The 27,443-nt window shown below is 39.7% G+C and overlaps 1 protein-coding gene across 3 annotated transcripts; it reads right to left on the reverse strand.

Moving 5' to 3' along the window:
- Positions 1 to 715: 715 nt before the first annotated feature.
- Positions 716 to 27,443, reverse strand: slc12a3 (solute carrier family 12 member 3). Of its 3 annotated transcripts, none has more exons than XM_086027351.1 (26): positions 26,520 to 27,443; positions 26,286 to 26,411; positions 24,559 to 24,634; positions 24,331 to 24,426; positions 20,817 to 20,956; positions 20,414 to 20,524; positions 17,821 to 17,932; positions 17,582 to 17,607; positions 17,398 to 17,482; positions 14,989 to 15,149; positions 14,465 to 14,572; positions 14,087 to 14,210; positions 13,503 to 13,604; positions 12,902 to 13,057; positions 12,715 to 12,814; positions 9,594 to 9,705; positions 9,044 to 9,169; positions 8,391 to 8,497; positions 8,198 to 8,280; positions 7,958 to 8,029; positions 7,754 to 7,858; positions 7,563 to 7,674; positions 5,959 to 6,045; positions 4,062 to 4,200; positions 3,033 to 3,100; positions 716 to 2,946 (listed from the first exon to the last, which is right to left on the reverse strand). In XM_086027351.1, exons 1-26 carry the CDS (start codon positions 26,799 to 26,801, stop codon positions 2,805 to 2,807), a joined length of 2,958 nt encoding a protein of 985 aa, XP_085883477.1. In that variant the 5' UTR covers positions 26,802 to 27,443; the 3' UTR covers positions 716 to 2,804. The 3 variants fall into 3 exon arrangements, with proteins under 3 accessions (XP_085883477.1, XP_085883476.1, XP_085883478.1); XM_086027350.1 differs by having other exon boundaries at positions 17,582 to 17,712; XM_086027352.1 differs by having other exon boundaries at positions 17,582 to 17,712; positions 26,286 to 26,434; positions 26,520 to 26,655.

The raw sequence follows: 27,443 nt of genomic DNA on the forward strand, positions 1-27,443 counted from the left end.
GATTTTGGTGAGCTTAGCCCAGGAGATAGGTGTGAATTTGGAGAGGAGCGGAGTGATAGGAGGGACAGAGGGAGGTAAGAAGTGAAGGGGGGTGGGAGTGGTGGTTAGTGAGGTGTGGAGGATGTTGACTTTAGATTGAAAGAAGGATAGGAATGAATTGCATTTGTCGACTGTGAAAGAGGTTGAAATGTTGTCACTGGGTTTGAGGAGTTAGTTGACAATAGAGAAGAGTGCCTTTTGGTTATTGGAATCGGTGCGAACGTGGTTGGAGTAGTAGGCGGAGTGGCTGGAGTTGAGGGCTCTCTTGTATAGCTGGAAGTGATCAGTGTAGGCAATGAGATGAACCGTTAAACCTGATTTTTAGTAGGGTGTTCCGACCTTTGTGCTAAGAATAGTAATATATCCCACAATCCCATGCGGTGGACCATACTGGAAGTCAGCTTCGCCTTTTCTTTGTGAATGCAGTACGCTTGTGAAGTGTGAATATTTTGATTAGTTTCGTCACTGTGATGAGAGAAGTTGTTTAAAGCTACTTGTAACTTATTTTTTATCAAGGTGTTTCTTTAATACATGTTGATACTACCAGAACTGCTGTGCTAAATAGACAAATTAACTCCATCTTGATCATTCATATGATGTTTACATCAATGTCAACGTGAATAATAATACTAAAAGACCAGAGACCTTCAATCAGAGTGACAAAAAAGTCTCCACGTACATTTGACTTTGATTTAATCCCACCTGAAACACAAAATATAAAATGGATATTGCTGGTGATAGTAATAATTCTGTCATGAAGAGAGTGCATTTGTGACATGCTTCAATGACATGATGTCATCTTTAGTAGACGTCTCCATCAAATGACATTGACATCAAGGAGCAATCGTTTAATTTCCCCAAAACATCTCTATTGCCCCCCGCCTAGTTCCTCTGTCAAGCTCCTCCCTCCTCATTAGAATTTTGGTGGGATGTGGCAGCATGTACCGTATTTTCCAGACTATAAATCACACTTTTTTTCATAGTTTGGCTGGGGGTGCGACTTATACTCTGGAGCGACTTATGTGTGAAATTATTAACACATTACTGTCATGGATTGTTAGTGCTGACTTGTATTTATGATGTTTTGCCTCCCTCTGCAGGCGCTTCAGCGCTAGAGTGCCTGCAGAGGGAGACAAAACATCATAAATACAAGTCAGCACTAACAAGCCATGACAATTACTTCTATATCATTTCACATGTTATTGTAACCAACATAAAGAAACATAAGATACATCCTAAAAGCTATTAAAATGCATGAATAATTTAAACGGTTAAAGTCTAATGTTTTGTTAAACTAACAGGCCTTGCTAGTCGAGGAAGCCATCTTATCCAAACAGCTAAACATTCACAAACAGACTCCACTGACTCCAGGTGTGCAGCGAAGTTGCCTGTTTATATTGTGAAACTGCACAAGAAACAGAAAATACTATCAATCTATGCATTACATACACATGTATTTTCATAGACATGAACAAGATGAGCCTATGCTAACGATTATCGATCGCAATTAGCATAAGCTATAGCGATTAGTATGTTGAGTCAACAACCTACAATCATCCACAATTCAGCACATATATAAATGTCATTACACACAATTGTCTCAGTTAGTTTCAGACGATGGTTGAACAAGAATAAACCACAGACATGCTAACGATTAGCAACCGTGATTAGCATTAGCGATAGCGATTAGTATGTTCAGCCAACAACACAGTACAATCAGCCACAATTCAGCTCCTATACAAATGTTACATGGTCATTACCGGTACACACAATTGTCTAGGTTACTTACAGACGATGGTTGAATAAGAACGAACCACAAACAGGCAGTTGCCTGCCTCTGGCTGGGGTATTGCATCATGCAGTCACACACTTAAGGAGGAGCACACTCAGCAGAGAGGAGAGGAAGACATAATTACGACGGAATACATAAATACTTTTCGAGACTTGGAAACATTCTACATGGTCGGGGATAACTAAAAGACTAATTTAAGTGATCTACAATCGTTTTGGTGAGTTTAAAGTTATCTTACCGTAACTTTCTTGTATGCTACATGTAGCATTGTAGCTCGGTGGAAATGATGTGTACTAAGCGCACAATTTCCTCCCAAAATGCGACTTATACTCCAGTGCGACTTATATATGTTTTTCTCCAGAGTGACTTATAGTCCAGAAAATACGGTAAACAGAGGAGTAAGGACCTAGCAAGGTGCAATTAGACAAATGAGATGAGGCCTTTCAGTAACTTGAAGGTAGAATAGCGTTGTACAAGCGAAAGGCCACCTACCAATTTACTCATTCATTTTGAATAATAATTAACAAGTAAAACTTAATTCAATTGTGTTACTCGCAAAAGAATATCTGAGTTATTTGTAGTCAAATCAAATAGTTGTTTGAATTACTGTGTTAAACTTAAATGCATCATCGCAATCGGTTTCTACAAACAATTTGAGATGAAATAAATTATCTGGTTTTACAGTGTGGTTACTTGGTGTAAAAGTTACTAAATACAAAAGTTACTACAACCATTATTGAAAAGAATCATGACTTAACATGTTAGCAAATGATGAATATCATGGTTATTGTTCACTGTGATTCACTGTAAAGTATATGATTTTGTTATTTATAATCATTAAACTTGACATTATTAAATATTTGGTTTTGATAACCGAATACCATTATGAAATTAACTTTTTCATTGAAATGTAGATATGTCAGAAATGACAAATTGTTGTTCATTACATATGCACACAAAAAAAGAGGGCAATTCATTGGCAGTAGAAGGTGAGGACGTTTTCTTGGTTTCCTCTGACCAACAGGACAGGGGAGCTTAAGTCACGTGAAAGGAATTCCAACCATGCTAGGTACAGGATACTGGGGCACACTCCTCTCCTTCCCACTGGCATGGTGCTGGATGCATACAAGACCAGATTAATGACATTGCCAGTGTGTGTTACATTTAATGGAACACAGTATGTACAAATACGAATACTCACATAACAATCAGTGTGGCTTCTCGTGAGTAATCCTGCAGAATCTCATTTAGACGAATCTGACGGAAAGACTGATTTCCACAAAAACGTGGACATATTTAGATGATATTTTCATCATCATCATCATCATCTACATCATCACATCACAACGGTGGTTACTGGCAGCTAAAAGCTGTCTTAGTTCAATTCTAAAATTGCGTAACATTTACAGAGAAAGTAGGGACAGACCATTCGAATCGATTTGTGAAAAAAAATGAATTTGAACGTAAGAGGTTCCCACCGGACAGCGACGGTATTATTGCTCCATCTCCTGATTGTTTTTTCAATTTCTCTAATCACTGATCGACCCCAAAAATCCTGGTCGCGTAAAGCCTAATTTATGCATTACTTTTCATAGAGCTAACAACAGATGAACTAATTCTTCCTCAAGAGGGAAATGAAATGGCAAAACCCTAGACACGCAAGCCACTACCATGAACTGAGTTAACCCGTTCTAAGCACTTTAGATAAAAGGCCACGAAAGAGGAGCGCACCCTGAAGCAACACAGTATCCCAGGCAATGAAAAAGCACATGTGATTGCATTGTAAAAGCAAGCATGACTGTGAGATATGTTTAAGTTCTGAACAAGGGGACAGGGCTGGAAAAATGTTAAATTCTATATTTTGAACTCCACTACAGCCATGAAAAGGAAAATGCAATGTGAAGTATGAAGCTGAAGTCAATTAAAGTTATATTGAATCCAAATTCAGTGACTAGTAGTCTTATTTTAGCGACTGAAGCTGGTCCGCAAGAAGGGCCCAGACGCTGCCGTGCACCTTTGTGACCCGGCCTCCTTTGACTGATGCGAGGAGATGAGCAAGACACGTCACACGCGCCTTAGCAGGCACCTCCTTCAGAAAAAAAATGCTCGCATGGTGGCTGTAACCCCAGCCGCAACATGGACTTAGCCTCTTGTCACTCACAAGTGATGATAAAAAATCTTGATCCTCACACATAATGTGCCTGTGAGTGTGCACATGAGCCAGACCTACCTTAGCTTTGTTCCTCTCCAGATCCTGGTCGGTGATCCACCAGGGCTCCTCCTGTACTCTTGATGAGCCAGAATTTGATGTAGTTTTTGGGTTTGTGTCCAGCTTGAAGGAACTCATCATATTCTCAAACTGATGGATGCTGTTACAAAGGAGTGAGGAGTCACATGTTAAAGTTGTGACATACAGTACATGTACAGTGTATTTATGTTTCACTGTACGTCTGAATTTGTTTTGCTGACGAGCAGTTCTATGTTTGCGCCAAACATACCTTTTGGAATTATGGCCAAACAGTTAAACCTTGGTTTCGTCATCACATAACACATTTTCCCACATGTGTATGGGAGATTTCAAGTGTCATGTCATGTCATCTTCCAAACCGCTTATCCTATATAGGGTCGCGGGGAGTTGCTGGAGCCTATCCCAGCCGTCAATGGGCGAAGGCAGACTACACCCCGAACTGGTCGCCAGCCAGAGATTTCAAGTGTGTTTTTGCAAAATTTAGCCAGGCTTGGATGCTTTTCTATGAAAGATAAGGCTACTTTCTTGCCACTATACCACATAGCTGGCACATATGAAGATGGGAGAATTCTGTTACATTTAATCAACAGCCTGTACTTGCCAGAAATTTCTGCAGCTTCTTTACTGTTGTTCTCAGCCTCTCGGCAACCACCCTGACCAGTTTTCTTCTTATCTTTTCATCGATTTTGGAGGGACTTCTAGGTCTTGATAATGCCACATTTTCTTCAAGCCTATCATCATTCTGTTCCATTGTATATAAACAGCAATGCCTTGAAACGCTTCTCCTGACTGATATATTTTATTTATTTATTTATTTTTACAATGAAGCAAACAGGCTCCTTCAGCTGTCTGTGAATGTGGCCCAGAGGAACAAACAGTTGACCACATCGTAACATCCTACCTCCTCTACTGTCTTTGAAATGGTGCATGTGGTCTGGTGGAAGTCCAACACATGCCCAAGCATTTTTAGCATAGGTGCCAAACTCAAGTCCCGGGGGCCTGATTTGGCCCACCAAATCATTTTATTTGACCCGCGAAAGCGACTTATTTTTTCTTGCTAAAATACCATCCATCCATCCATTACCTATACCGCTTGTCCTCACAAGGGTCGCGGGGCGTGCTGGAGCCTATCCCAGCTGTCTTCGGGCAGTGGGCGGGGGACACCCAGAATTGGTTGCCAGCCAATCGCAGGGCACACAGAGACATACAAACATTCGCACTCACAATCACACCTAGGGGCAATTTAGAGAGTCCAATCAACTTACCATGCATGTTTTTGGAATGTGGGAGGAAACCGGAGTACCCGGAGAAAACCCACGCAGGCACGGAGAGAACATGCAAACTCCACACAGGGAGCCGGGATCAAACCCACGACCTCTGAACTGTGAGGCGGACGTGCTAACCAGTCGACCACCGTGCCGCCTGCTAAAATACCAAAATTGCAAATTGTCTTTACTTTTAAAAATGTTGAGGTATTGCAAGCATTTTTGTGACCAATGCCCCTTTAAAATAAATGTAGTCATATTTGAACAAACTGTTTTTACTGTTTTTTTAATTTTTTTTTTACTGATTTCAAAATTAGTTATTCATCAATTTGTTGTGTATATTCAATATGAGGCAATCATACATATATTCGGGTTCACAGTCATCAGCCCTCCAAAGGAAACCATAACTATGGAGTGAGCCGTGAAGAAAATGAGTTTGACACCCCTGAATAAAGGATTTTCACACCTCGACCATACAACCATCATTTCCACATGGAGAAGATGACTCAAACAGGTTCTCTCCTGATCTAATTTATGTGTTCCCTTTGTCAGCAAAACAAATGATCATTACTCATTATTCAGCTGAATTGTGGTAAACATCCTGACAAGCTTACTTTGCAGGCTGAGGTTTTTGAAAGAGGTCAGGAAGCACTTCCACATCATGGAATCCAAGACGAAACTTCTTGATTAGTGTCATCACCCTGAAAGAGATAACAAATCTATACTATAAACTCCTTCCATCCATCCATTTTCTATTCCATCTTTCCTCAGTAGGATTGTTGTTGTGCTTTAGCCTACTCTAGTTTACTAGGAGAAAGAGTACACCCGGAAATGGTCACCAGCCAATGACAGTATATTAAACTCAAAATAGTTTTCAGTAGTTTTAGTGTAATACTGCATACACACTAACAATCAAGCCAACCAACTGATGGTGATCAAAATAAAATCTCTTGCATTTGCTCTATTTGTGTGCATGCACACCCAATTAATTTTCATTAATCACATTCTGACATATTGTCTCACATGGTTATTTGGCCGTCAAATATTTGATCAACTAATGCATGCAAAAGTCTATATTTTTATTAGTACTGTCATGCGATTAAATTTTTTAAAACTAATTAAATGGCAAAATTTTCCATAATTGATCGCGATTAATTGTACTTTTCAACTACAATTTTTTTACGAAGCTCGGAACCGATATTTACTTGAGTAAAATCTTGGAATTAATGTGGAAAAAAAGGCATATTTTGATTCAAGGACTGTTCTAATAGCTTTCTTTGATCCTTTATTATGATTCTTTCCATGTAAAATACAACAGTTTAACGATACACCAAAGACGTACAACTAATACGGTATTTGAATTTGGCTGTGCAAAGTGTGCAAATTATTTGGGATTTCTCCAATGAGCTGCCAAGCAACTTTTTAACGTAAAACTACGTAAAAGTCCGTCTTTGCGACAGTGACTCTCCTCCAAGTTTGGCTGCACAGTAAGCAGAGGTCAGCTGCTACAGGAAGTAAATAAAACTGAGTTAACTGAGTTAATTTTTCTTGTACGTTATGAAATTTAACTTAATCTCCATAGTTAATGCTTTAATTTTGACAGCCCTAATTTTTATACAAACGGTTATATCAGGTTCTTTAAACTCAGTAAGTTTATCTGAACTGCTGGACACACTGTGTACACACCTGCAAACTGCACGTGGATTACCCATAGTTACGTAAGACCTGGGAAGATAAACACTGGCATTTGAACAGATCTGTCATTGAATTTATGATGACTTTGCAGTGACCCTTGGTATGAATAAGTCTGTACAACTTGCAGCTCATAAACTTGCAAGCTAATCCAGTCCAGTGGTTCTCAACTGTTGTCACCCTGGGATCCACATTTTCCTATTGTTGCTAAGTCGTAACTCACTTCTGTCAAAGTTAATGGAACTTTATTTACATAGCACTTTAAAACAACCATTGTTGCATACAAAGTGCTCTATATGGAGTGAAAATCAACCATATAACAAAGTCAGTAAAAGCAGAAAATGAATTACACAAATCAAGACATATTTTTTATCAATTAGAATGATTAACAATGAAGTAATCAATCTATTAATACAAACACAAATGCAGCAGACAGCAGAAGACCACATTGATAAAATAAACAAGAAACACAATTGAGCAACAATCAATACTTTAAAGGTTAAATTAAGTAATCCAAGTTCCTTACTCTTGTCTCCTCTCGTCCTTTTTGGAATTGTCTCCTCCCACAAACACTCGAACTCTACATTTGGCCCAGCGCTTCCTCCGAGTTAGGAGATAAGGGAGCAGCAGAGTCAGACCTAATCAAGAACAACATTAATGAGAAATGATGTTTTACAAGACTAAAGTATAAAGACTTGCACATGTACACGATCAGACCTCCATCATCAGACAGCCAGTAAACGTCAATTGTCTTCTTTCCTTGTTTTTTCTGAAACAGTGTAGGCCTACTCAGTTGAGCCTCTGGGTCAATGGGCACAGCAGCTGCAAATAAAATGGGTGTTTTACAGTACTGAACTCTAGGAAATTCATAACTTAATTCATGACCTACTGTATATTGTAAAACAAGGAACATGTACATACATGAAACAATGTTGAGTCCAGAGGTGTATATGGTATTCATGCTTTCGAGTTCTCTATCAAAGCCTGGATTGACTTTGAAAATAATAAAACAAAATACGAAATCAGGGAGTTTTACAAGTTCTTACAATATTGTGACATTATTTACAACCCCAATGATCACTTCTAACATGTACGGGTATTGCTACTATTCTATTATTACTCTTTTATTTAAAATGACTGTACTTTAATTGAGGTTCTCACCGTGTGACTGATATGAATGAGAGACATCCAGTCTCTCTCTTGTTCTTAACACGCACACACCATACTGAAGGTCAAATGCATCCCTGGACAAATGGGCAAACAAATGTGCAGGCAGCAATTTCACATCACATTTTGTAATCCTGATTCCAAATACTACCTATAGTGCATGTGTATGCAAAAAAATGTCACTCACTGCAATATTCCTACATAACTGTGTGTGGCCTGTGGTGAGTCACTGTGCCAGTCTGTCTTGAAACCCATCAGAAGGACATTGGGTCGCATCCTACCCAAACCTGTCCCCTGGTGTTCACATGACAACATTGCAAGTGGAAAGAGGAAAGACTTGATTGAGAATCTGGAACGGAAGTACTTGTAAGCAGCCATTGCTACATTTAAAACTCATCATATTTGGCCACGTTGTCAGTGCACCTACATAGAGTAAACTATGGTTAAATAGTCATATATTAGTTATCATTTTAGTCAACTCTACTATTCGATGGACATCGATGTTCTCTAGAATCCTGATATACAGTACCACATTCTTTCCCTCATGGGGCCATATAAATTTAACGGAACACGAATTAATGAGATGCTGTATTATCTGAGAGCTATGACTGTAATCATGTAGGCAACCATGTATGGTTGATATTTTCTAAAAAAAAACAACTGACTAACAGTGTGCTGAAGATACAAAGTTCAGTAATTAAAATGATGCATAGCTTTCCATGAGTTCTAAACCAAAAAAAATCTGCACAGCATCAAATAAAGTAGGTTAGAAAGCAAAGCAGTTGACAGACATGCAGACGGACAGCAAGCATGTACTCAATGAAGTCCTTTATATCAGACCTGCAACAGCATGTTCACGCCTGATCGTAGGTCTGCAGCCACCACATGTTTGTAAAATGACTTCACCTTTCTTTGGTTCAACCAGGAAATGTGACTTTCACTTTGCACTAGTGCAGAGAGATCAGTCTGGAAAAAGAAAATGATTAACAAAACCATTTGTTTGGAGCAAACAGTATCAAATATGGAAAGTCATCTGTAACAATTCCATTCATCCATCCATCCATCATGCCAGATATCCTATTATGGTTCCGGGTGAGCTGGATCCTATCCCAGCTGATTTTGGGCGAGAGGCTGGCTAGTGCCTGTCAGCCAGTTGCAGGGCACATATTGCCAACCATTCAACTCACATTCACAGCTAAGAGTCTTCAATGAACCTAACATACATGATTTGGGAAAATGGGAGTACCTGAAGAAAACCAACACACACACACACATACAAATAATTGGAAAGTCGGAGCCAATGTTTGAACCCACAACCTCAGAATTGTTAGGACTAACCACTGTGCTAACCACTTAAAGATCAACAAACACACACTCACACTACACTCACAGTCACCACATGGCCACACATCATGAGGCTAAGATTCTTTGTCAAACAGCTGACAAGATCCACGAGAGCTGGCCGGCTGCTGGGAGGTCCCGTCAGCACCAAACACTGTGGTCTGCAAAAAAGACTATCTGTATCAGGTTCATTAGATGATCAAGTCACGTACAATATGTGCTCGTAATAAAAAAAAAATACAATCAGCTGCCGTCATGACATTCATTATACTAACCAGATTTCTACCATTTTCTTGAGGAAATAAATAAATTGACTGCTTCCCTTGGTTGAAAATTTCTGTGAATTCATGAGGAATGTATGAGGATTAACAGAAATTTATGGGGATAACTGGTTTAAAACAACCCAATGTCTGTTAATTCAGTTGACTTTTTGCCCTGTGCATCCTTGAAGACAGCACATAACTTTCTGTAGGGGCTATTGAGGCCAAATTACCAACAAGCAATGTACATTCTTCCTTCAAATACAGTTTTTTTAAAAAATTCGGACTTTTGCACCACTGCATTTAAGCGCACAGACAAATACGTTCTAACTGTATTATGGGGTACTATGTATTTAGATAAAGGAGAGTAAAACTAGATCAACCAATAAATCAGATAACATATATCTTACATTATTAATTCTGACATCAAGTGTCCAATTTTAAATAGTTCAGCAGTTTCCTAAGACATATATTTTGATAAGTACAGTATAAAAATCATGAAAGCCTATCATCGCTTCTCAGCATAGTTTAACAAAAAATGACAAAGAACAAGTCAAGTGCAATCTGAAGATTTTCCAGGGGACCAAGTCAAATAGACAGATATGCCAAGGAAATCTCCTCTTACCATGAGCGCAGCAAATGTTGTTCTAATAATCAACTGAGCTCGTTTACCTGCCAGTTGAGTAGAAGCACCTGTGGCTTAAGCCAAACTGTGGCAGCGTTTTTACTTTCTGGACCTGGATTACCCACCTCTGCTTGTAAGTGGTTAGGCAGGTTAGTAACATCTGGTATGTTCTACATTTGTTTTTGTTTTTCTCACAGATTGCACACACTGCACAATGCTTCACTGTCACAATACAGAAATAACATTAGTTTAACCCATTAAGGCCTAAAGCGCCTGGCTCAACAGCTCCCCAAAACCTAAGGTCGTCTTTGGAATTACCCTTGAAAACCTGAAGTTTTCCCAGAAATTCAACACCCACAAAATAATTAATATCTCAGCCCCTGTAGCAGACAGAAACATAATTCCAAAATAATTTGAGATCTTAGACTGGTGGCTTTCACACTGACCCGAGTTTATTAATCTTTACTGTTTCAATTGAAGAGGTAAAAGTCAGGGAAAGAAAAACACTACTTTTAATTTTAAAAAATCCAGTGGTGATTACCATCCTCTTTTCTGTTACAAAGACGTCGATATTGTCATTGTCAACAAACATATATCTTAACCATATATCACGTTTGACTGGTTCTCCTGGTGCGTCATCTATTTCACTGCCGTTACTCATTTCAGAGCTCCGGCGGACACCATTATCACTCGAAAGAATTCCGGAACATCCTCCGCGGCTCTGATAATTAAATAATAGGGATGGGACGAGATGTCATGCTACATAGCACTAGAACGCCACGAGATTTCTCGTCCCTGCACAGCACGAGATCTATTTTCTTTTGATGGTGTTTTGGAGTCCGGGTGAATATAGCAGATGCCCTAAAAGGAGCTGTCACCGAATAGGAACTTCCAAGGCCAACATAGCACTAGAACGCCACGAGATTTCTCGTCCCTGTACAGCACGAGATCTATTTTCTTTTGATGGTGTTTTGGAGTCCGGGTGAATATAGCAGATGCCCTAAAAGGAGCTGTCACCGAATGGGAACTTCCAAGGCCAAATCACGGAGTCGCTGTTGTGACCGACAACGTGTCGCAACATGGATGTGGCGATACGTGAGGCTGGCTTTTAGCCACACATTATGCTTATCGTGCAGGCAATGAACGCAACGCTAGTGTAACTGGTCCAAAGTTGGCCGCGTATCATGTTTGTTTAGACGTGTCAAGCGTATAGTTTCTTTTTTTTCACCGATGCTCAACAGCAGCAGCACTTTTGACGTCTCAATAAAGACAGCCCGAGCTGCCCGCGCACAAACAAATTATGGACGTAATCACGCGCTAGAACAACTCTTTGGACATGATAGCTCGCGATCTAGAGCAGCGGGGTGCCGTATCTGCAGCTCTGAGGAGCCCAGAACTACGACGAGTTGCAGAAATCTTGACACAGACGCAGTGACATTCCTCTTGTTGAAGATCGATTGAGAAAAAGGTGAACTCTACAATACAATACAATTTTAGCGCATTTCATAACAGCTAGAGCTGTAACAAAGCACTTAAAAAACAATGCAATAAATAAAAAAAACAATAAGAGGCAGTGATACATCTATTAATAAATATATCAATAAATATTAACAAACACATAAAATATAAATAAAAACATAAATAAATAAAGCCAATAAATTAACATAAAACACTATACAGTTGAGTTACTGCCCCACGACCACAGTTGGATTTTGTCAAAGTATTCAGTAAGAGGAAAGATCTCAGCTTTAGCTGTTATTGCAGCAATATTTGACAGCATGTAACGAAAGTGACTCCTGTTTGCGTTTGCACTTTAGAGCTAGATGATTAATTTTCTTGCAGTCTGTTCGATAAAAAACATGTTGAAAACTGAAAAAATTACATTAGGTATTTGTTTAGGTTCGAAATTTAGCAAAAATCTCGTCTCGTCTCGTTCTCGCGGACTCAATCTCGTGAGACATCTTGCCTCGTGGGATTTTTGTCTTGTCCCATCCCTATTAAATAATAAAAAGAAAATGACGTATACACTCTACCGGCTTTAACGGTAGAAAGACGAAGCAGCGCTCCCAGCTCTAATGGTAGAAACGCGGTTATGTGCTTCTGTCCTTCATGGGTTGAATCAGGGTCACTAGTTAAGCCATTAGTTAATACTGGAAATTACCCCCTGTGATTGTAAAAACATCCACTGGTCTCAAAATCTCAACACAAGGAACAACAAAACTGAGTGAAATAAACTTTTCCATCGCAACAAATGATTCAGGCGACAGTAATATTCAGTCACTGACCTGTAGTTCTTCACGTGGTCTTCCACCTGATTAAGGCCCATACATTGATTCAGTGCAATGTTGTAGGAGCTGGCCTGCACCGATGAGCCCCAGTTCACAGCTAAGCACAACATATAGAAAAGCCTGCGCATGAGTTAACGGCAGCTACTGTAGTGTGCCTTGAACTGTAAGAGTGCAGTGTGCTTACCAGGCTTCTTGTAGAGTGTGTATCCTAAAAGGAGCAAGACGACACCAAAGGCAATGAGAGCTGCCCACCAAGTCAACAAGAACATGATAACCAGACAACACACAGCACACAGCAAAGACAGCCATTTATTGTAGAACCTGAAGGATGGGCGCCAACCTGTAATACAATCAACATACAATCTCAAGTTAGATAGTGTTCAATACATGTATTTCATTTATAGTACTTCCTCAAATTAACTCATTCACTGCCAGACCCTCTTTTACCCTAACGTTTGAAAAAAATTGAAAAAAAATATAAATAAATTCCTGGGATTGAATAGCTGGACTGTGAAAACACGAGTAAATTCATCAATGGCAGTGAATGAGTTGAGTTGGTAAAGTGCTTGTCATCGGTGCACTAAAGCAATCTTTGCAACACATTTCTTGCAGACCAATTCATACTCACAATATAGCATACAGTTATTTGCTATTTTGACTTCAATTCATAAGTTCATGTCTATAAAAATGTCAAAATTTGGCCTGATAAATTTATGCAAAAAAAAAAAAAAAAAAAGAAAAAAAATTCCCTATGTACACGGTATATATAGATTCTCTTATCCTACCAGGTGAGTTGGTGATTGAGGCATGGAAGCAACTGAAGTTGATCAAACAGTAGGAGCAGAGAAAGAAGTTGGAGATGATCGGGGCTATCGTGTTCAACTCGGCTGTAGTAACAGAAAGGGAAAGGGTAAGAGCAGAAAGGATCTGTCATTGTCTTAACAATATCAGAATATTTGTACTTATTGTGGTGATATGACTTCAGAGGCTATATGCGTACAAAGTATCCAATGTTTCAATCTGAAAATGATGCCTTGCTTTTCATTTTTGCAATATGAATAAATATTAATTTAGACTTTGTCGAAAAGAAATGTAATAAAGGCAGTCAATGTATCTAACTTCTCATTAAGGCATTTTTAAGGTGGCCAAACATAATTGATAAGCGGTTTCAAACGTGTCGCTCTATAGGGCAACAGTCTGGTTTTAATTTGCGATGGCCTCTTATTTAAAATGCAGTCAGATTGTCTGGCCTATCAGAATTATATTTTGAGGAAAGGTTTTACTTTACCTTATTAGTTTAAGAAAAACATTGGTGACACAGAAGAGCACATTTGAACTTCACATACATCTGCATTGTCACAATCCTCACCAATGAGAATGAAACAGACAGCAATTAGGAATGCCAAGAGGTAGCTTCGCAGTGCTTCGTCATTTTTGCCATAACCTTTGCCAAAGAAGCCAATCAGAGGGTAGAGCTTGTCCTTACATAGACACTACAGAAAGCAGAGACAAAATGTAAAGACACATTAATGTACACACACAACACCCCCCCCCCCCCCAAAAAAAAACATAACAATCATATTTACATAACTTAAAAAGCATCATATAAGAGACAACTGTACAAGTGTTTTCAAATCTGGGACTGATGTCACATAGAGAGTCATTAAAGCCGTAAATAGATGCATCCATTTGATGCATAAATTCATTATTGTATGTATATATTTTAGTCTTAGTCTGTGTATAGTACCTGGAACACTTTGGGTGCTGACACTAGGCAAGCCAAAGCAGAAGAGAGTGTTGCACCAAATATACCAGCAGTGATGAGTGGAGCAAAGGCTGACACCATGCTCATTGACTGTAGACACAAAGATTGTGTTTACTTGTTGCTCACTTTTCCTACTACCGGTAGTCAAGAAATCAGTTGACAAAACTACTGCCCAGATAAGAATAACTGATTCACGCACAATTGAGGAAGAGGTAACACACTGAGCAGTTGGGTGCTTAATGTTTTGCATGGAGAAACGTCAACAGTAACTACATGTTGACACACCTCTATTCACAAATTCTAATTTTGACACTGATCTGTTGTGGGATTTGAACTAAGACAACCAAAATATGGAGTGCATTTCCAGACATAATCAGTTTTTGAACAAACACATTTGCTATTGATTTGTTCAGAAAAAAATCTAAATCCTCTAAAAGATTTACAAAGACAGACAGAAGATGTAACATATCATTCACTGGGATGCTGTTTGTATTGTGTGTGTTGACCTGATAGTAATTACTAATGCCAAAGGTGCATGTGTTGTTGTTGATACAGTCAGTGAAGTCCCAACCATACTGACAGGCTAAACCAACACAATTCTTGCTAGATGAAGAGGAGGACAAGGTGTCGTTTAACAGTCCAGATGCATCCCTGACCACACAGGACCCTGCAACAATCAAGAAACACATAAAGTATACACACACACACACACAGAAACACACACAATGAAATATGGTTTACACAAACTACCTAAAATACAGTAAGGATAGGCGGTTCGGAAAATGGATGGATGGATTTACTGTATATGATGCATTTGGTAACTTTAAAACCACGTTGCTCTAAGGGTGTGCGGTTTCAAGGATGAGACTATTCCCATGGGGGACTGCCAAAGATGTGGGGCTCCATTAAAAATAAATCAATTTGGTCCCCAATACTGCCTTTTGAAAATGAGATACATATTAACCTTTTGTTAAGTATCATGAGATTTCTGGAATCACTGCTCACGGTTCTACATTAACAGTGGCTCAGTGGCGGAGGGCCACTACATAACTGTGATGGGTCACTGGAAGTTCATCGACGAAAATGTAAATTTACAAATTTAAATAAATGAAATCAACACGTTCTAGTTTTTTAAATATCTACAGTGCATCCGGAAAGTATTTACAGCGCTCCACTTTTTCCACATATTGTTATGTTACAGACTATAAACTCATTATTCCTCAAATTGTACACAGAACACGACATAATGATACATTGATTTGTTTTTGTTGTTCTTGAATAAAAAAAAAAAAGTTACACGTTACACGTTCACAGCCTTTGCCCCCAAGATCGAAATTGAGCTCTGGTGCATCATGTTTCCAGTAGTAAAATGCACCCATTTTTGTTCATCTCAGGGGTGGCCATTTTGTTACATACTGTTAATTGAAAACAACTTCACATTTAACAAGGCTCAGGTAACAACCAATCAAGGCTAAACTTCAGAAAACAGATGAGCCGTGATTATTTGTTACCTGAGCCCTGAGCAACTGCGATGTCATTTTCAGTCGACACAAGTGACAAAATGGCCGCCCCCTGAGATGGCTAAAAACAGGTGGATTTTACTGCCTAACTCATATTCCACAAATGCAATATTAATCAGAATGCCGAATTTAGACTATTGGAGCCTTTAACCAAGCATTCTTGGGTGTACGTTTCACCTATATCTACGAATATTGGGAGTCATATGTAGCTGTCTAGAACATAAGAGACAAGACATACAAATAAGTCTTTTGGAGGCATATGCTTAATCTAGCCGGTAGTTCACCATTTTGAATTTACTTTGGTTTTTGTCGCTGTTTTTGGCTGTTTCATAGAGGTCATATTTTAATGAACTACTCCTAGGGAAATGATCCGATTGTCTTGAAATTTTGCTGTTGTTTCTTCTAAAGATGGTTAAGATGCAGTTATTGAAATCTTTTTATTTTGTCGCACACTACTGCCATGGCTATTTGCTGTTTATAAAGGAAAATTATGCTGTTTTTGAGGGTCTATACCTCGGTGGAAACTCATGAAAATATGCGGAAACTTTGCACACTCATCAGACCTGGCATAAAAATCAGTATTTTAGTGATTTCTTAAACGATTTTCAAAAAAATGGCTCAATGGTGCCCCCTAGAGATTTTTAACCAAGCATTCTGGGTTGTGCAATGCACCTAAAGCTGTGAAATTTGGGACACATATGTAACTGCCCAAGACCTACAAAAAGTATTTTGGAGCCATATGTTAAACCTAACAGGAATTTTGGTATTAATGACTTTATTTTTTAATTGGACCATTTTTGGCCTTTCATAGACCTCATATTTTGATGAGCTCCTCCAACAGACTTTATCTGATCGTCTTCAAACTTTGGGTGTTTCATCTGAAGATGTTTAAAAGATGAAAAGTTATTAAAAGCTTCTTATTTCACTGCATGCTGTTGCCGTGGCAATGTGCTGTTTGCAAAGAAAAAGTATGCTGTTTTTGAGGGTTTAAACCAGGGGTCTTCAATCCTGTTCCTTGAGGGCCGGCTTCCTGCCCGTTTTGCATCTCTACCTGCTGCAACACACACTTGATTCAAATGATCAGGTAATCAGCAAACTCTATAGAAGCCTGACAATGACCCTGTTCATTTGAATCAGGTGTGTTGGAGGAGGGAAACATCTAAAACATTTAGGACAGGGGCCCTCGAGTACGTGCGTTGGTGATCCTTGTTTTAAAGGGTTCTTCTCCTATGTGTCAGTACACCAGCGTGCCAGTACCCCAATGGGCAAGTACTCCAACGTGGCCACGGATGCGAGGGCTCTTTATAGCTGTTCGCAGCTCCAGTTTATTTTATTTTTCAACAACATCCATTCATAAAGAACACGGCTTTGGTTTCTGGAATGAGCATACAATACCAATGGTAGCAGAGATTATGAGGTATGACAAGGTGGTCCAGAATATAGCCATTAGTGTTCCTCTCGGGATAGCCACTGTTGGGTCCTGACAAGGGCACAGACAATATTTCAAATAAGTTTACAGTTTGACATTTGACAGGTAAATATGAGAGGAGACATGGGAGGGAAGGAGAATGCGACATACCTTCAGATCTCCAGAGATGTTAGCTCCTGCCAGAATGCCAGTTGCAGAAGGAAAGAAAATCGAGAACATGCCAAAGAAGCTGCCCTCCTGCCCACGCCAATTGGGTACAAAATTGTTTGCAAAAATGTCCACTATTGGGAGTGAATTTGGTCTGTTATTTCGACTTGTTAAAAACAAAGAGTCAGACGCTCAACATTTTGTATTGGACAAACGCCACAACAGAACAAATTCAAATTCACCTTTATAGCTGAAAAAACCTTTGGCCTGTTTCTGTGGTGATGCAGGGATGATGGTTCCAACAATGTAACCGGAAAATGATACCACGATGACCAGAAAAAATAAAACCTGGGCCTTTGGAAGACAAAACACACATTCACATAGAAATTAAATATCTTCAAATAGACCAAGTATCTTCAAATGTGCCACTTGTTTTTAGTGTTATCTTAGTAATGACTAACGTTTTTAAAAAAATGCTTATTAATCTAATTTGAGATGTGTTAAGACGTGTGTGAGGCAGAGAAGTTGTGTCTAGGTATAGTTTGGGCTCGTATCCATACACAGCTTGGATACCATTCCTCTTAGAGGTAGATGTGGGCATACTGCCTGCCCCTTGATTTGGCGCCTGTACCTTGGTGTTTACCCCGTTGCAAAAGAGTGTAGCCCCCCCTCCGCCTTCGGGTTGGAGGTTTTTTTTGTGCCTGTGCACCATACAGCAATTCAGAGTACCCACACTTTTTGGAGTCCTTGGAGTGGGTGATCGAAAATGCACCTGCTGGGGACTCCATCGTTCTGCTGGGGGACTTAAAATGCTCATGTGGGCAATGAAAGTGAGACCTGGAAGGGTGTGGTTGTGAGGAACGCCCCCTACCATCACCACCCATCCCCTGATCAGAACCCAAGTGGTGTTCGGTTAGTGATTGATCACAGATTGGCATAACAAATACCATGTTCAGAAATAATGGTGTCCATATATGCACTTGGTACCAGGACACCTTAGGCCGCGGTTTGATGATTAACTTTTTGGGCGTTTCATCACACTCAGGTGAATAGAGCGGAGGAGATGTTAACCATTCATCACCTCAGGTGTGTTGGATCAGATGGTGAGGAGGATGCCGGTCCGACCTGGCAGACCCAAACATATTGTGATGGTCTGCTGGGAACGTGTAGAAGAGTCGCCTCTCAGAAGGAGTCTCAACTCCCACCTCCGGCAGGACTTCTCCCATGTCATGGTGGAGGACATTGATTTGGTAGTTGGTGAGGCAAAACCTCAGGCATGGCAGGAGTTTGGTGAGGCCATGGAGAATGACTGCCTCTGGACTGGCAGTGGTGATCCCTCGTTTTCAGAAGGTGGGACCGGAGGGTCTGTTGCAACTACAAGAGGATCACACTCCTAAGCCTCCCTGGTAAGTTTATTAAGGGGTGCTGGAGAGGACGATCCGTCCGGATGTTGCATCTCAGATTCAGGATGAGCAGTGTGGTTTTCATCCTGGCCATGGAACAGTGGACCAGCTTTTCACCTGCGACAGGGTCCTTACATGAGAGTTTGTCCAACTAGTTTCCAGGTACATGTGTTTTGTGGACTTGGAGAAAACGTTTGAATGTGTCCCCTGGGGAGTTCTGTGGAGTGTGCTTCTGGAGAATGGGGTACCAAACCTCCTGATATGGGCTGTTTGTTCCCTGTATGGTCAGTGTCAGAGTTTGAGCTGCATTGCTGGCACAAGTCAAATTCATTTAAAGTATGGGTTGGACACTGCCAAGGCTGCCCTTTGTCACAGATCCTGTTCATAACCATTATGGGCAGAATTTCTAGGCGCATAGGTGCATCCAAGGCATAGACAAGGTATTTAGGAGCAGTTTGGTTGACCTCAGTTTTGCATCTCTGTTTTTGCAGATGATGTGGTTCCGTTGACTTCATCAAGTCGCGATCTCCAACACTCACTGGAGCCGTTTTCAGCCAAATGTGAATCAGTTGATATGAAAATCAGCACTTCCAAATCTTAAAAAGTGGTCCTCAGTCAAAAAAGGATGGCGTGCCCTCTCCAAGGTCGGTGATGAGATCCTGCTCCAAGTGGAAGAGTTCAAGTATCTTGGGATTTTGTTTGTGAGTGGGGGTAGAATGCAACAGGAGATAGAAATGTGGATTGTGTTGCCTCTTCAGAAATATGGATTCTGTGTTGGCCTGTTGAGGTAAGCAGGTGTTGAGTCGAAAGGCGACACCTTCACTTTACCAGGCGATCTAGGTTCCTACCCTAACCTATGGTCACAACCTGTGGGTCATGACCAAAGGAACAAGATCCCGGATACAGAAGCAGCCAAAATTAATTTCCTCCACAGAGTGCCTGAGAGATGAGGCTCCGAGGATAACCCAAGACATGTTGGAGAGACTATGGGCTCTATGTCCGTAGACAGCGCTTCTATGATCGGGCATAAAAACTGGCACATTTTCATTTACGTGCTGGTACAATTCTCGTTTAGCGTGTTTGGGAATTTTGTGCTCGGGCTTTTTTGGCAGATCACGCTATGCCACACTATTCTTTTACATGCCACCGGCGTAACTGACAATTTGGTGGCTGAAAGGAAACTAGACTTTACACATGCAGGAACCAGGTCTATGTGGTGTAATTTGATGTAGCTGAATTTGCTCAAGGTACATGCAGACAAATTCTAAGCTTGGCGAATATGTGTGGTCGATGTCATCGTATTTCATTCATCATAACATCACCCGAGTGAAATGGTGAACACTTAAAAATGCTTGTGAATTAATTTCTGTTGAAAAGTTATTCTGAGGGTTTGCCAACCACTTAAGTATGGTCTTAGTTGATCGTACAGTACCTTTGACTCCCACGCCATGCCAGCCATTGAGATACCTAAAAGACATGTGACTGTGATGACACCAATGATGCGGATGTCATTGATTCGGTTCACCATCACAGCACCATTTTCCTTAGAGAGAAAGTAAAGCACACTGAACACCAAATAAACAACGGGGCACAATCTTGGAAGAAAAAAAAAGGAGTCGGGGTGAGAATGTTTAAATATACTGTATGTCATATTATAATTGGTCACTCTTTTTGGTCCATGAGAGATTTCTATTTCCATGAGGCTTCTGACTGTTTCCGAACAATTTTGACTTAAGTCTACAGTCAATTTAAACAAAATAAACCAGCCAGGCTGAATGAAGTGTAAATTAAACATCAGTAATTGTCCATTCTACACCACTCGGTATGGCACTTACATGCATGAGATCTACAACAGTCTCAGCGAAGCCCACAGTGTGCATGGCCACAGCCACAGCATTGGCAAAGGCAAAAATCAGACCAATGGACCCACCCAGCTCCGGACCAAGGCTACGACTGATTAGAAAGTAGGTCCCACCTGAGAAAAATGTAGGATTAATTTAATTAAATTAAATTAAAATACAGTTTTTCCTTGAGATACGAGTTTAATTCATTCCTTGATCACGCAAATCATTTTTTCCCATAGAAATGAATAGAAATGCCATTATTCTTTTCCAGGCTCCCATAAAACAACAACAAAACATTTTTGAGTGTTTTTTTTTTTTAATTGGGAAAAATTGCACTCCACTGTATAATATAATACTTTATAAATACATATAGTAATTACATTATTAAATAAAAAAACAAAAATTTAAAAAGGAGGAACAGTTTTTGGCACACTTTCTAATTTAATTCAATGGACATTGTGCTCCTCATTCTGGTCATTGGGGGTAACAATAAGGCCAATTCATTTACTTTTCCACCCAGATGCAGCAGCCAATTAATCTACATTTTTCAAAATATTGTTAACCCTTTCATGCATTAATTATGATTTAATGTCATTATTTAAAATAGAAATATATTTTTTAAATTCATTAATATAGGCGAAAGCAACTTTTAAATAGCTGTCCACTGTAGTGACCACTTTGCATGAAAGGTTTAAAGTAATATTAAGTCATTCTATCGCAGTGACATTTATATGTCATTTCACAGAGGGTCTGAAAAAGTCTGGTACTGAATCAGTTAAAGTGTGAAAACCTTTAAGTCCAGGTTAACAACTATGCTTTTCCTGATCCCTACGATTGAGGTCTTTCATAGTTTTTACACGTACTGAGGTACTGACGAGATAAAGACTGGTGGACCGGTGAAATTTACTGATGGAACCGATGAGGGAAGCACCGTAAATGGTTTGGCTGAAAAAACAACTGACTAACGATGACGGATGGGTACCCAGGCCACTGATAGATGATAGACCAGCAAAATGTTTTAAATTGCCCACCTCTGATTTGGCCATTCTTCTTGGCTGCAGATGTGTATATGAATGCTTTGAGAGTCTCTCATTACTCCTTGGTGGGATCCTAGTGTAAAACATGCACTGATAACTGTGTTGTCAGCGGGAAAATACCAGATGTTGCCATATGTAGCAGTCCTCGCGATACTTCATTTTTTTCTTTGTTATATAAAATGAATTACTCCTTCACGGAGTATGTTCCAAACAGTGTATAGCGTTCACCACTTCCTGCTTTCTTCCATGCTGCCTGCTTTCAAATTGGCCATGTTTGGAGGACACATCACAAAAAGTTCCCTTGCCTCCTGTTTGCTCTCAACGACTGCGCGAGTGGAGTCAGACGGCCCATATGAGCCAGACAAATTGTGACAATTTATCCACTTGTTGCGCTCAAATAAACAACATGGCCGATGGCGTATCTCTATCCTTTAGACTCACAATTACAGATGTTGATCTCTTGTTGCTCTCTCTAATCATCTGCCCTGTTTCCTACAATTCAACATGGGTGGAGGAGTTGTTATTATTATTATTGTCATCATCATCATGATCATCACTATGATCATCCACTGATGACAACCATAAGTGAATCAGCTCTTATTTCATAGTGTGAATTGAAGCATAAAGTTCACTCTAAATGCCTGTCAAAATTGACAACAGCCAGGAGCTTCACATGCACTGCAGACTTATCGACAAGCTATTATTAATAGTATGGGACTTTCTGCTGTCAGGTGGGCCGTGGCTGCAGCTAACTAGTTATTCCTACCAGCAGTGATAAAGACTTATTTTCTTGAAAAACTTTCTTTTATCCATGATTCTTTACATTCTTTTAGTCTGCCCTGTCTGCTAGTAAGATATGTATCAAATGTTCAGTCCACTGGACACTAATAGCGGCAGGTACAGGAGCAAGCATGGTCGTATGGAAAACATGGAATGGATTATCAGTAATAAGGACATTCAAGTGGAATAGCTTGTAATTGGAAAACTAACAATGACAATAGCTCTCTCTATCCAACAGCATGAAGCGAAGGAAACCAATTCATTTATGATCATTATATAAGTAATTAATTAAAGTCCATCCTTCCCATATTTTCCTCATGCTGCCTTTAGTTGGCAGACTCAGCAGAGGTAGCAAGGAAGGCGGCAGTGAAAACATGGACTGGGTTTATACTCGGGGTGTCTCGATCCGATCGACATGATCGGAAACGGGGCCGATCACATGATTTTCAGCTGATCTGGCTGAAAAGAAATCTGATTTTAAAATGTTCTTAATTTTGAAAGTCAAGAATAAAATCTTTTATTTACTTTATTTGACACACTACTGATTTACAGCCATATACAAAGGTATAGTCTTGAGATACCTTAATTAAATAAAATTTTAAAAATTAAGATAATTGAGACAATTTGGATGTGGTCTTCCTTTTCTTCTTCACTGCATTGCAGAGGGATTGGATCGGGACTCGTATCGGCAGATACTTCAAATCAAACTCAAATAAAAAATGGGATTATGATATCCGTAGTTTCGACTAATAAGGACTATATGATTAAGTGGAATGGATTGGATAATGACACACGACAAACGCTGTCTATTTTACCCTAGGAAGTAAAGGGAACCCACAGATTAGATTAGATTGACACGAATAATGATAGTTTAGGTCATTTAGGTCAGGGGTGTCCAAATCCGGGACTCGAGGGGAAAAAATGACATATCTACACATGCTAACATCATCTCACATTTAATCAACATTCACAAAAATATGTCTAGAGCGTCTTTAGTTTTTTCTTTATTTTTGAAGTTTTCCGACATTATGAGCACAAACCACAATTAGCCAATCTAAAGACTCCCAAAACATTAGCAGGGCATATTCCTCTCTTCCCTCCAATGTACAAAAAAGAAGATTGTTGCAAACATGAGGACCGCAGTTAGCATTCACTCTATTCTTTTTATTTATTTATTTTAAAATAGGTGCTAGAATGGTTATAATAGTCTATGAATACAGTGACAATATATCTAAATTGGCAACATTGAAGACAAGTAGTTTCTTTTGAGCGTGCGCTGCTGACATGTGATACTTTATGTTTTATTTTGACCTCATGAAGGCTAGGAGGGTTGCTCAATGACTGTGGACCAGCCAAATGTGGCCCGCGGGCCTTTACTTTACCTAGATGTGCTGCACGTCTTTAATTTTATCCATGAGGTTGAGGGTCGGGTCAAAAACTGAGAGTGGCAATAAACATCTTGATGCCTCTTTTTTGGGAAGATTATTTATTAATTCTGTCTGACATTACCACGACACAGCACTCTCAAGTTTGGGTTCACAAGTCAAATAAAAAAACTGGCCAACGGCGCAAAAAACCCATAAAACGGGATACTCGTAGCTCAAGGCATCACTGTACATTTTTGTTCAAGTGGCCGAAGTGTAATGTTAATTGTAAAAAGTCAGTGATTGATAACAGATGGAACAGACCTCCTTTCACTTTGCCGTTGGTAGCGATGGCAGATGTAGAGAGCCCTGTGATGCCAGTTATACACGAGGACAACAGGATGATCACCCAAGTCAGACCTGGGGAAAACAATAGGAAAGGAAGAAAATGTGAGAAAGAATGATTTTTTTTTTTTGTCCACGTTGTGTACAGATTACATAACTCATATTCAGGGTATCCTCTAAAGTCAGGAATGGGTTTTTTTCACTTGCCTATGCCAGCTTGTGCAGTAATCCAAGGCAGCCTCAGGTACAAGATCACCCCCCAAATGTTTAACATGCAACGGATCTAAAAAGAAATGAGCAGACTGAATATAGTCAAATATACTGGCAGCACATGTCACTGAACACGAGAATCTATTGAATTCAAGCACCAACAATGGCAAAAAAGAATTTTCAAAGCTTGCTCGGATGGGAAAATATTGCTTTTAATAAGTGAAAGGCTTGTCAAATTTATATTAGCGGTCCCTAAAGAAATCAGCCTGAGTGCAACGAAGACATCATGACTTTTATCAAGGCTGGTCATCATTACTTGGTTTCAAGACGTGCCAAGAATTTTTCCTAAGCTTTCATTATGTTTGGCCACATCAGCAACTTGCATATTTTCTGTTGGCTCTCTCACCTACACCTTGGTACATGACCTTATTTAATATAAATTCCTGCTTCTTTTGCTATTATTGAATTGCTTTTGTGGAGTATGGCTGACCTTTTCCAAATAGTCATCTCTTCCTAGACTTATGTGTAGAACTCTCACCACGTTCGGTCAAAGGGTTTTTTACTTTAAAATGATCCGGGAAGAATTTTACAAAAAGGTACTGGATCTTGACAATTTGTCATATTGTCCCATTGCGTTCCTGTAATTTACTATATAACTTCATATGTAATGTGTGGAAGGGCTTTATGTTGTATTTTAAATACTATTACAGATTAAGGAGGCACGGTGGTCGACTGGTTAGCATGTCCGCCTCACAGTTCAGAGGTCGTGGGTTCGATCCCGGCTCCAGCCTCCCTGTTTAGAGTTTGCATGTTCTCCCCTTGTCTGCGTGGGTTTTCTCCGGGTACTCCGGTTTCCTCCCACATTCCAAAAACATGCATGGTAAGTTGATTGGACTCTCTAAATTGACCCTATAGGTGTGATTGTGAGTGCGGTTGTTTGTCTCTGTGTGCCCTGCGATTGGCTGGCAACCAATTCCGGGTGTCCCCCGCCTACTGCCCGAGGTCAGCAGGGATAGACTCCAGCACTCCCCACAACCCTTGTGGGGATACGCGGTATCGATAATGGATGGATGGATTACAGATTAATATGCCGAAGTAAAATACTTTTGTTAATGGCTTGTTTTGATTAAACAACAATTCACCTAAGCCATTAGGATTCTTGTCTAGACTCTCTTAACCCTTGTATGGTGTTTGGGTCTGTGGGACCAGACAGCGTTCAGTTTTTATCAAAAGAAAAATGACCCAAGGCATATCTGGAACTTCCTGACAACACACTATTATGGATTTTTTTTTTATTACATTTTATTTTCAAAAAGGAGTAGCACATTAATTCATAAATTTGATCTAACAAAATGTAAAGGACAAATATTACCAATATTTGCTGTTCATATGACTTGCAATTGGGATGTAGTAAACATCTATGTATGTATTATGAACATGTTTGGTTCAACTAAAAATCTCTCTGCTAATTATTGTTTTCTAGTATACACAGTAATAGTGACAATCTTTGAAAAAATTGTGAAACATCAAAGTTTGTGAAACTAGAGATTCACAATTGTAGATTTTCACAAATAAGTCATAATCATTATTATGTCATTTGTAAGAAGTTAAGATCCCTGTCTTTCCTTAGCCAAGCGGTGGCCATGAAATCCTAATCGCTGCAGATCATTTGTATCTTTGGCTACAACTCACAGGCACATTATGCGCTCTTCATTAATACTGACCATGACTCCATGAACCCAGCCGAATCGTGTTGGTTCAGGCAGTGGCTCCTTTTGCTCCTCTTCCTCAGAGCTGTCTCCTTCCATGCCACCAGATGTCTCCTCATACATGGGAGGTTGAGAGTCGTCCTAGTAAAGGCAATCAAAGGTAGCTGAAAATGACAAATTTGCACATACTATAATAATATTGATATTGTGTAGTTGGTACATTTTAATGAATGCATGATTCTTCCTCACCTCAGGGTTGGCGTACAGCTGATAGAGAGATGGCCTGAAGCGCTTCCGGCGTCCACAAACTTCAGTGTTGGCGTAGAAGTCAGAGTTTGGTGGTGCATCCAGGGTCTCATAGTGATCTTGGACATCAGATCCACAGGACACAACAGGACTGCTGTCCCCGTAGAAATTATAATAATCAGACTCATACCCTGCTGGTGTTGTCTTCCCATCGGTCACTGACTGAGGAATTCCGGGTCTGTTTGCAGACAGATGAATGCCATCGCTGATAACTTGTAGCTCCATTCAGAATACAAATATATATTTATATAGATATATATATACCTATATATATATATATATATATATATATATATATTAACACAGTTTAAAACAGGCCAGTCAAGGGGATAAAAGCAATCCCTTATCAAGGCTGTATGAAGGAGGCTTCATTGTATCGGTCAGTTTTATATTCCACCTTCGTCAGACCAGGAAGCACTTCAGGCTATGTTAGAGGCCATGTTCAGTGAACAGTTACAGAACTCATTACAGGACCTATTAAAGCGCACCATAATGCGGGCTCAAACAGAACTGTTCTTCTGTTGTACAAGGAAATGAAGGTCGATTATCTCTCTCTTAAGTTTGTTCATTATGTCAATTATTAAACTTCAATAAACAGTAGGCCTGGTCTAGAATATAAGTTGTATAAATGAAAACTGCAACCAGCGTTTAAAATATTTTTTCTAAAATAATAGAAGGTAAAGACTGGTCACTGATCACTACTATTATGTAACAAAAAAAAACATGGAGCAGAATTCTGACCCAAAAGCAGACATGACATGAAACTTGAAAAGTAAAAGTCATTATCTACAAAAATATGAAGTAACTACAGAGAGCAAGGCTGTATGCACAAGACATGGAAGAATGTCTGACATTGAGCCTCGAAGA

This window comes from Filicampus tigris, chromosome 4 (assembly GCF_054856515.1).
Source record: "Filicampus tigris isolate MCC_2025a chromosome 4, RoL_Ftig_1.0, whole genome shotgun sequence".
NCBI lineage: Eukaryota > Metazoa > Chordata > Actinopteri > Syngnathiformes > Syngnathidae > Filicampus > Filicampus tigris.